Below are 11,128 nucleotides of genomic sequence, written 5' to 3' on the forward strand. Positions count from 1 at the left end.
CGTGACGCCGACGACCCTCGACAAGGTCAAAGGTAAAATGATAAGGAAAGAATAGCTGAGAAACAAAACCGTGTACAACAATCTTTTATTCTAAACTTATTTTGGCTCTTTTTTATTACATACTTTAATAATGTCGTCGTTAAATGAATCTCAGAAAACTATTGCAACCGTGGGAATTGTTGTTACCCTGACTGTATATCTTATTCGCCGAAGATTTCGTGGAGCAACGTGCAAAAGTTTAGCCTTACTGAAAGGAAAAACCGTCATCGTGACTGGAGCCAACACCGGTATTGGACGTGAGACTGCCCTAGATCTTGCCACTCGAGAGGCTAGGGTGATTCTAGCCTGCCGAGATGTTCAAAAGGGCGAAAATGCAGCTAAATATATTCGGAAGTGTACCCCAGACGGAGAAGTTGTTGTTAAGAAACTTGATTTGGCATCAATGAAATCAATTCGATCATTCTCGGAAGACATTCTAAAAACAGAAAAACGGTTAGATGTTCTCGTAAACAATGCTGGTGTTTTTCGTCCACCTCTTCTACGCACTGAAGATGGTTTTGAAATGCAATTCGGTGTTAACTACTTGGGACAATTTTTATTAACAAACCTATTGCTGGATTTATTAAAAAAGACTGATTCCAGTCGAATTGTGATCGTTGCATCTGCACTTCTAAAACGAGGGCGTATCAACTTTGAAGACATTAACTGCGAAAGGAACTATAGTAAAGCAAAGGGATATAGCGATAGTAAGCTAGCTATTGCTATGTTCGCCAGAGAACTACACAAGCGTCTCTCTGCCGATGCCGAGTCTAGTTCCTATGGCAATAATCCTTCAGTTTACTGCCTGCATCCAGGAGTAATTGACACAGAAATGTCACGCTACTTTCCGATGCTTGTGCGTGTGCTTATTTCACCGATTAGATGGTTGTTCTTTAAGACTCCCAAACAAGGTGCGCAGACCACAATTTATTGCGCAGTTGCTGGAGAGCTAAAAGGTGTAAGTGGCCGTTACTATGGTGATTGTAAAGAAGAGCCATGGCATAAAGTCGTACTTGACGAGGATGTTGCCAAGAAACTTTGGGAGGTCAGTGAAAAAATGACAAAGTTGTAAACAAGTATTAACAATGGACAAACAAACACGTACATATTTGATAAACAACCAAATTAAAATATATTATGCACAACATTCTTTGTAAAAGTCTCTTCCGCCATTCCACAATAGATACTGTACCATATACAGTACCATAGCGACCGTGATGATCACCGCGTTGTGATTGGTCAAATTACTTATGGCGCGCTTACGTCCTTACGTTGCATAGCACCGAAAGTAATTTGACCAATCACGACGCGATGGATCATCTCAATAGCCGCCTGTGATTGGTCAACTCATTTGCATTGCTGCCAAGAAACTTTGGGAGGTCAGTAAAAAATGACAAAGTTGTAAATCAAAGATTAAAGATGGATTAGGGAAATTAAAATACAATTCAGTTCGGGGAATGTACTACCTTATTACTAAGTATTTCTCCTAACTCGGATTGATCAGCAGTTATTGCTAATAATGCAGTAATGAAGATCTTCCCTGCTTTCCTGCTAACGTATTACGCATTGTTTGTAATTGAGTGTCAAGTTTCAATAAAGATTATACCAGTAAATAATTGATGTCGCATGTATAGTGTTACGTTTTGAAATTTCCAAAGGGTACCAGTACGATGGCCAGTTCACAAAAAAAAATATCTAAGATAAAAACATTATCAATAGCACATTTTGGCATCTTCGCACATCATTTGCTGATTACAGCAGTTGAACTTCATTGTGTTAAAGCTACCCGTGCAGTTTAAGTAAGTTGTGTTTAACTGATTAAAATATTGGCTATATATACTCGGTGTCTAAGTTTGGATTATTGTACAGGTGGTACCGTAAAGTACGTACTAAGCGCAACTCCGAAAGTAATTTGACGCAAAGGATCATCAAAACTGTCGCTTGTCATTGGTCAACTAACTTGCGTTGCGCCTAAGTGTCTCATTACAGTCCAAACATTCAAGGAGTTGCAACAAATTAGTCTGTTATGCACTGCTAATAATGGTCGCCAACACATTCATATTGACTGCATACCTCTTGCGTTTGAACTCTCGATCATACTGGCTGCTTTTGATGGGAAGTATAGAGTGATACGTCATGCGCGCGCGTGCGGGGAGGAATATCTAGCTCTCTCTCCCGGCGCGCCCCAGAGGAAGCGCGCCAAATATCACACACCCAGCGCACACACACACACACAGGGTGTAGGGAGGATCGGATCGAGAGGTTGTGTGGCGTGTGTGTTGGTTTTTTATTTGTTTTATACAGTATAGTTTGTAGGCCTAAATATAAGGACATCCCTATCTATTACTGTATAATGTATATCAACATCTTCCAGAGGAATACGATGCAAAGTGTGAGTATTGACTTTGACATTCAACTGACTAGCTAGGACCTAATAGGTAGCCTAACTAGGCCTATATAAAAAGCTGTTTGTTGATGAAATGTCATTTCTTTCTTACCACCCGCCGGACCCCTCTCCCCACTTTCTCGACACACACAGTGTGCAGTGGGGGTGGGGAGGAGGAGATATAGGCCTAGTCGTCAAAAGTGTCGTGATGTGTGTCATAAAAGAGAACGGTTGGTAAAGCGAAATTACATTTTCATGATTTAATCTCAGATACTCAGTGTTTCGGACGAGAACTTGTTCTTATCTCCTCAGTAGGCTAGTAGTAGTAATACTATTAATAATAGGCGCAGCCTGTAATACTTAATTAATACTAATAATACAAGGCCTAGGCCTAGTACTAGGCCTACTTGGTTTATATTTTGTCATTTTGAGGAAATAAATACTTTTTTGTTGTTTATATAATATAGGCCTATAAATCAAAACGTCAAATAAATGATTATAGATAAGCATTAAATATATGGCCTGTTTTTGTTGTTATCTCAGAGTACAGGAAAGTTCCAATACAACTAACCATACCTTTTTCTAAATACTACAGTACACTGACTTGGAAACTTAACATTCTGAATAGTAATATTTGTCCATTATATATTTTTTTGTTTAAATTTCGTTTTTTATGCTCTTTATTGCCCTTTAAACCAGAGCTTCCTTAGTCACTGTGACCTAGACGAAAATAATAATAATATAGCCAATGCCATATTAAATTATACCGCCATTTTATCATCAACATGCGTAAAAATCCCCCCACCCCACTTTCTTGAAATCAACAGTTAATTGGATTACAATTATTCTTTGATCGGAGTTGATTATTATTTTTAGTCTAATGTGTTTGTATATTGTTTGGTATCGATCGATTAGTAATCGATTTATTGATAAGTGTCACTAAATGACTTAAATCATGGAGCTATAAATTCTAATTTATAGCTCCATGCTTAAATCATCAGTTTTCCATGCGCTAAAGTAAAATAATAACACTTCACGCACGTGAATTACAAGTAGTTCATTAAAAGTTAAAAGGTCAATAAACTATTAGATTTGTCTTCTTATGAGTCACCAATTACGACGTGTTCGTATAAGTCATGTACCGTGCTTCATTTATGCTTAGTATAGGCCCCGAAGAACACACAGTGCCAATAATCAACGGGGCTTATACAAATCTGTCTGGGTAGACATATGTGTTGTGAATGATTTTTGTTCTGTACATCTTCTTCTTCATGAAGTAGCCTATCTTATTAGTGAATAAGTTATATACAAAATGGATTTCGGTAAGATCACTTTCTTCATTTTGAATTGTTTGAATGCTGCTTCTTGGCATACTCCTCTATAATTAGACAGGAAGTAGACGCCGGTTGCTTTGTTTTTAAACACACTCAATACTGTATCCCATTGAGCTCTGTTATCAAACTAGTTTATTATTTTGATGCCCAAATATGGTAGTGATACGCCCAAATATAGTAGTGATATGACGTCATCACGTCCATATGGACACATCACATTTTGTTGTCACATAAAGTTTGATAGTGTAGACAGAGCTTTAGTGTATGAACGGCGTAATGTTCAATACATTTCTAATTTATAAGGCAGGCCTACAGTATGAACAAAATAATAATTTAGTAGATTCAAAGGATGAGAGCCAACCCGCCGCCTCTCAATTTTGAAAATTACATTTAACTTAACATTATAATAATAAACTAGTTTAACAAAAAATGTGTGATGTGCCCAAATATGGTATTGATATGTTTAAATATGGTAGTGATATGATATCATGATGTACATATATGGACACATCACATTTTTTTGTCAAACTAGTTTGATAGTGTAGACAGAACTTTAAGTTAAGCAGCATTTAGTATCACAAACATGTTTCGGCCCCTCCTCGAGTTCCCCATTCCACTATTTCAAAATCTTGGATCCTGCACTATTAATGTTTGTGTACATTCTCCTGATAGAGAATATAGGCCTACATAATCCCAACTAGAAATGGCATTAAAATAAGGTAGTATTCACACAGGAATGCAAATTAAAGGTAAACATTGTGTTACCACTGAACTTCTGTGTATTAAGACGCAGCGCTTACTACGCCAAACGCGCGCTAAACATACACGAATAGCAACGAGTAGGCCTACAGTAAATTAACCATTTTGACATATCAAATCGAGGCCTCCTACAATTTCATTGCGTTTTCTATTTACCATTGCTACCAAGGCCTAAATAGATACCCGGAAGAGTGAGGATCGCCCCCTCGTAATACGCGTCAGTTTCTTTATTTGCTGGTATTATTAATATCATATTTATAATAATACTTAACTCAGATCGTGTAAACATCCTTGTAATGAATAACTTTACCGTATTTCAATAAAATTATACCGTCCGTCCATGAAGAAGGGTAATTACAACAAGGTCTTTAATAACAATTTATTAAATTCTCAGTCGTCTGGTAAGTGTGTCTTGTAAAACAATTTCTCTCTTTATTTGTTAAGCTGGTGGGTATGGCCCCGCAACGTTAACACAAGACGTATCGCGTAGCGTTTACGTCCGTGCGTTTGATAGTGTAGACAGAGCTTTATTAAAGGTTTTTCAATAAGTTTTATGAACGACGTTATTAAATACGGTACTAAATATATTATATAGGAAATAAATAACAAAAACCTTCGGAATTCTGCGGTAAAAATGAAGGCGGTGTAATTGATTTCTGCTGGTTAATGATTTCCTTCCTGCTCTGTCTCGTTTTAAAGATTGAGAAACCAAGTTTGTCAACGCGTGTTTCTTTTGGTTTTTTTTTACGTCATGCCTCTTAATTTTCGTGGTTATATAATACATTAAAAAAAAATCTTACCTTCTCTTTTTCTTTTCAGAAAATATAATAATGGAACAAAACGAAACCTTGATGGTTGGAAGAAATACCGACAAACTTCAAGATGACGTCACTATGACCATTGCTGCCACTATGGGTGTGTGCTTCCTCTTGTTGGCCTTACTCAAGTACTATCTTGTCGGAGGAGTTTGCAAGAGCAGTAGTGACATGACCGGAAAAACGGTCATCATCACCGGAGCCAACTCCGGAATCGGAAAAGCAACAGCAATGGACTTAGCACGTCGCAACGCGAGTGTGATCCTGGCTTGCCGTGACGTCATTAAAGGGGAAACTGCAAAGAGGGAGATAGTGAGTAAAACAGGCAATAGTCAACTGAAAGTCAAACATTTGGACTTGGCTTCGTTTAAATCTATTCGACAATTTTGTGAAGAGGTTAACAAAGAAGTCACACAACTAGATGTTCTTATCAATAACGCTGGCATATTTTTCCATCCGTTTTCCAAGACAGAAGATGGGTTTGAATCACATTTCGGAGTGAATCATTTAGGTCATTTTCTTCTCACCAACCTACTCCTTGACCTCCTAAAACGGTCTGCACCAAGCCGAATTGTCATCGTCTCGTCGCTAACCCACGCTTATGGATCGATTGAATTCGATAATTTGAATTCCGAGAAGGGGTATAACCGAGTTGTTGCGTACAATCGAAGTAAGCTTGCAAATGTGTACTTAGCGAACGAGTTACGCGAACGACTAAGCAACACCGGCGTGACGGTGTGCTCGGTGAATCCTGGTGGTGTCAACACGATGATCGTGCGACGACTGTTTAGAGATTGGGTATATCGTCTCATCTGGCCTTTTATTTGGTATATCCTCAAGTCCCCGATGCAAGGAGCGCAAACATCAATTTATTGCGCAGTGTCTAATGATTTAGACGAAGCGCATGGCGGTTATTTTAGTGATTGTATTAAGAAACAGGTCGGAACGTCTGCAAGGGATGACGGTATAAGAAAAAAATTGTGGGATGTCAGTGAGAGGTTTGTTGGCCTAGCATAATGATTTAGTTATTTTAGTTAGTATCGCGGAGGCATGTTGATACCAAAGAACTTTGTTTTATTCAATTGCTTAAATTTAGCGTAGCACTGAATGACCAATCGTACTGTGCGATTGTGACAGACTTGCCGCGCCGCCGCTTTATTTTTCTATTTAAAAAAAATTAAAATTTTAGAAGTATTATTTTTATTCAGTCATTTTCAAATTGATAGTAGGCCTATTTGCGTAGGATAGTATTAATTTAATATTGTTTTGGTTTATATGACCAATCGTAAGCGATTGTGAAAAACTAAGACTTTCAGGCAATGCGTACTAGAAAAGAGGTTTCTTTTGATTTTGTACAAACGGAACGGTGTGGATACAATGTGCATAAGAGCAATTTAGGACGATATTGTCGATTCTAAGGTTCTGGGTTCAGGTCCATGGTGATGATGACTCCATCCATAAAGCTCTGTCTACACTATCAAACAAGTTTGACAACAAATGTGTGATATGCCCAAATATGGTAGTGATATGACGTCATCGTGTCCATATACAGTATGGGCACATCACATACAGTTTGATAGTGTAGACAGAGCTTTAGAATGGTCACCTGATCTGGTATTGGTCGTATTCTTTACCTTTGTAATTACTAATAGTATCGACAACATGTTTCCATATACACGATATGCAATATAGTCGACAGTCGATGTAATGGTATTATATTCCTTTGAAGCTCTGTCTACACTATCAAACTTTATGTGACAAAAAGATGTGATGTGCCCACATATGGACACCATGACGTCATATCACTACCATATTTGGCACATCACGTTTTTTGTCAAACTAGTTTGATAGTGTAGACAGAGCCTAAGAGTGAGATAAATGCAATAAATTTACAGAGAATTCTACATGACATACTATGACATAATAAGACAATGTTCTTGTATTGAGTGGTCTGTAGTAATATAAACAAAAGGCAATATTTATATTGTTCACAATTCTATGCTTATAATAATATTTTAAAGAATAACGGATAATATATATATATATATATATAACTATAAAGAGACCATGTCAACATTTCATCTACTGCAGTTACTGCAGTAACTACATTTTGTTTCCTTATTTAGCCCTCATGCAATTATTTAGCACTGGCTTTCTTTAGAACTAACTAACTGATAACCATTTATTTCCTCCAGGGAAACCATTACACACCGTGTATTGACTTCCTCATAACCTCTACATTGAATATATATATATATATATATATATATATGTTATTACAGAAAAAATGTCATGCAGTAACAGAAAAATAATAAAATCATATGTTAAATATTTTAAAAGAGCATGCAGTAACTGAAGTAGAATAATGTTGCCATGATCCATAAATGTTTGCTGCAATATGACAAAATAGATATTTAACTTGAATGCAATATACCAGATATATTCCAGTAACTCATAATTAATAATGATATAAAACCATATTTATGTAGTACAGACATTAAATAACTCAAAAATACAGAACGTACTCATGTAACTTAGTATAATAGTTTAACATACATATGCAATTTTGACTTGAGGTACGTGTTTTAGATACAGTAGAACCATGCCATATTAAGGGGACACCTGAACACAACAGTGTCCCCTGAATAGGGGTGTCCCAAATTAGAGGTTCTACTACTAACTATAACCGTTAATGATAGTCTTATGGTATAGTGTGTCAAAAAACTATTTATTACTAATTACTGATGATAAGCATAAGTCTAATATAGTTTAAAGAATGTAGCGTTATTATTTATTATTAAGATATTGGTGCTTCAAAAATGGTGCTAGAACAGGGTGCTAAAATATTTAAATTTACAGGGTATTTTTATCGCGACAAAATATGGGTGCGCGCACACTCAATGCCGCATTGTGTGTGCGCGCATCCATATTTTGCCCGCACAATTTTTATCATAATTTAAACGCTCGAATTATATGTCTCCTCGTTAATGTTTTAGATCAGTTGCGTAAATAGTATTAGTAGTAATGTATACTGTGTGTATGCCCAATTATTATGTGTATAGTCAATGCTGTTTTTCAATGTTCTCAAGGAGGATGAGATAACACGCCTTCAGCGGATGTAACCGGTCATATCTCCTTCCTACTGTTAATTAGACATGGTAATCCAACGCTCACAACAAGTGCATAACCGTAGCGCGTGGCCTATAAAAATGTTGCATGTTGATTATGTAGTAGTAGGCCTACACAGAGTATAGTAAATATTGGAAAATGATACAAATCGAGAATGCTTAATATTAGTGTTTTGTGACGTTTGTTGATAACCATACTATTACGGTACACAGTTTGTAGGCCTACATATTTTATGATTTTTTTATGAACCATTGTGAGGTAAAAATAAAAACATTTTATTAGAAGTTATTTATTGTGGTGTAATGTCATTTATTTTTTTAGGACTTTAATGCGACTATGATGCATGAATGTGGTGATGATAAAATGATATTGTACACAGTATATTGAATAAGCACCATACGATCAATAAAGACAATTATCTTCTTGCCCCATAGCAGATAATAATACTAGGCTAACGTGCTTAGCCTTTGACTATAAGAGTAAATGCATTTTCGGCGTTCCATATGCAATTAATAAAATCGCCGGGAACCAGAGTACTCGCCGCGAATGATCTTACCCTAAAACCGACACCCATCAATAAGCCACCATATCATATAAAACCGCTAAAATTGCTAGAAAAAAATTTAGAATAAGCCAATTTAACTACTTAGACTTTAATTAATAAGAAATATAAGTATGTTGTGAAACATATCATGCAATTTACACCATTTATGATTTAAAAAATCGTGAACAGTTGTTATTGAATTGTGGGTAATTATTTCAACCAACGTTGTGAGAATAAGGTATATCGCCCTTTCGCATAAATCGCCATCATGGGTTTCGATAATATTTGGTATTCTCATCCAAGAAAATTTGGCCCAGGCTCTAGGACATGGTAAATTGATGATATTTATGGCTAGGAATGTTTAATGTTTATTTTACTTTGTGAATAGTATCAATTCATTGAAACTTGCTCGCTGAAAATAACAAATTTACCGGTTTATAAGTTAGCCGCATGCAGTGCGGTGTGTGCGCGACGACGGACCATCATCCAATTCATGAACATGTGTCGCGGCGGGCAATTGCGATTGAATGATGGACGATGGGCCTACAGTACATGGGCTGGGAATCAGAAGTTAAATATTTGATGATGACAAGAAAAAGGAGCCAACAAATAATGAAATTAGTTACAATGTTGCTGCAATCTACTCCTAACTAAGCGTAACTCAATTTCAGACATATTTATATTTATAATCTAAATAGAGTTAGAGAGAGAGCTACGTTTGATAATGATATAAATTATAAAGACTAGCATAGTGTGTACTTACTGTAGGTTGTGTCTATACTATGCAATCGCTTCGTCCTATCCTAAGCCAGCCGAATGTACAGAGGTGCGCATTGGTTTCTCACCATTTTGGCTATTATTATTAATTATTGCTCTTGATGGGTATAGAATTGTCTGGATTGCAGGACGGCTAGCGTAATGCAGACTGCGAATTAAATATTACTTAGTTTCCCAGGCCCCAGTCAGGGCAACCCTATTTCACAACAGTTTACCATGAAATACGGAGGTGAATTACTGTAGATTATTGTATTTTTGTATCTTTCAGCCGTGTATGTGGCAATAGGCATGGTCTTATCCGAAAATATGGCTTAAACATTTGTAGACAGTGCTTCAGAATGTACGCTAATGATATTGGTTTCCAGAAGGTAAATATTTTCATTTGTCATGTAATTGCAAGATGGGACAAGATACACAGTTTCCGCTTGTCTGTGTAAATTGGCCCTTAGGTGATTCAAGAGGCTTGTATCAGAAACAAGCCCATGTCTCATTTTACATAAATTTGATTAAACAACTGTGAATTATTATATTATACTCAAGAAACTTTGTTTTTTATTTTCAGTTGGACTAACAGATCAAGCTTATGGATTCTCAGGGAGTAGCGCTGTTGTTAGATAAGAGAAGATGAAAGACTGTAAAACAAACAACATCTTAAAGACTAGAAAGAAAGAAACCCATGGATATGATTGTGCAAACCATTTATACTAATGCTAATTAATGTACATACAGTATAACATTCTGGAAACGCCTATGAGGATTCCGTAATAAAAGATCTTTGTTCAGAAAATGTGTTCATTTTGTTTATTAATTGATTTGCACATATTTTTGTTGGTATTACAAAATAAATAAGTCAAAGCGATGTCTAGAACCAATATATATATATAAGTTCCTCCTCTTTTCATCATCCTTCGAATATCATGGAGTAATTCTCTTCCTTTAGATGTAACATCATCGCACACACAGACTTCCAGTTTAAAGCTCTGTCTCCACTATCAAACTTAATGTGACAAAAAATGTGATGTGGCCAAATATGATAGTGTAGACAGCTTTAGAATACAATATTTACCAAAGTTACAAGCAGACAATTGGCCATATTGTTTGCACAAGTCACTAGTAAACGTCCTATTTTTTGTTTCACACAGCACTTTCTTTATCCTTTTTCCTTTTGCTTTTTCCTATATCTGAAACGCATTGATCAAAACTATTTCATGCGACGAAATGTCAAGTTGGCTTGGAATGACAAACCGTAGTACAGTATTACTTGACAGCAAACGAGTGTAAAAGTATTAATATATTATATTAATATAAAGCGAGTGTCACAATAGAGTTTCATTATAGTAAAGTG

General features: G+C 36.2%; 2 protein-coding genes and 1 pseudogene across 2 annotated transcripts; all 3 read left to right on the plus strand.

Annotated features, from left to right (window-relative positions):
• Positions 1 to 38: 38 nt before the first annotated feature.
• LOC144852053 (retinol dehydrogenase 14-like) lies at positions 39 to 1,655 on the plus strand. The gene has a single exon (XM_078709747.1). The coding sequence runs from the start codon at positions 131 to 133 to the stop codon at positions 1,109 to 1,111; it is 981 nt and encodes a 326-aa protein (XP_078565873.1). The 5' UTR covers positions 39 to 130; the 3' UTR covers positions 1,112 to 1,655.
• A 3,710-nt stretch (positions 1,656 to 5,365) lies between these two features.
• LOC144851818 (retinol dehydrogenase 12 pseudogene) lies at positions 5,366 to 6,472 on the plus strand (annotated as a pseudogene).
• Positions 6,473 to 9,196: 2,724 nt separating this feature from the next.
• LOC144851732 (small ribosomal subunit protein uS14) lies at positions 9,197 to 10,570 on the plus strand. The gene is made up of 3 exons (XM_078709327.1): positions 9,197 to 9,336; positions 10,052 to 10,151; positions 10,346 to 10,570. The coding sequence occupies exons 1-3, from the start codon at positions 9,275 to 9,277 to the stop codon at positions 10,352 to 10,354; spliced, it is 171 nt and encodes a 56-aa protein (XP_078565453.1). The 5' UTR covers positions 9,197 to 9,274; the 3' UTR covers positions 10,355 to 10,570.
• Positions 10,571 to 11,128: the final 558 nt, after the last annotated feature.

The sequence above is a fragment of the Antedon bifida genome, chromosome 9 (genome assembly GCF_963402885.1).
Source record: "Antedon bifida chromosome 9, ecAntBifi1.1, whole genome shotgun sequence".
Classification (NCBI taxonomy): domain Eukaryota; kingdom Metazoa; phylum Echinodermata; class Crinoidea; order Comatulida; family Antedonidae; genus Antedon; species Antedon bifida.

What these genes read in the sequence shown, in the direction of transcription:
- LOC144852053 (XM_078709747.1), top strand. Translation starts at nt 131, where the DNA reads ATGTCGTCGTTAAATGAATCTCAGAAAACTATTGCAACCGTGGGAATT.
- LOC144851732 (XM_078709327.1), top strand. Translation starts at nt 9,275, where the DNA reads ATGGGTTTCGATAATATTTGGTATTCTCATCCAAGAAAATTTGGCCCA. An exon ending in GGCCCAGGCTCTAGGACATG is followed by an intron (nt 9,337 to 10,051) that starts GTAAATTGATGA and finishes TGTATCTTTCAG; the next exon opens with CCGTGTATGTGGCAATAGGC.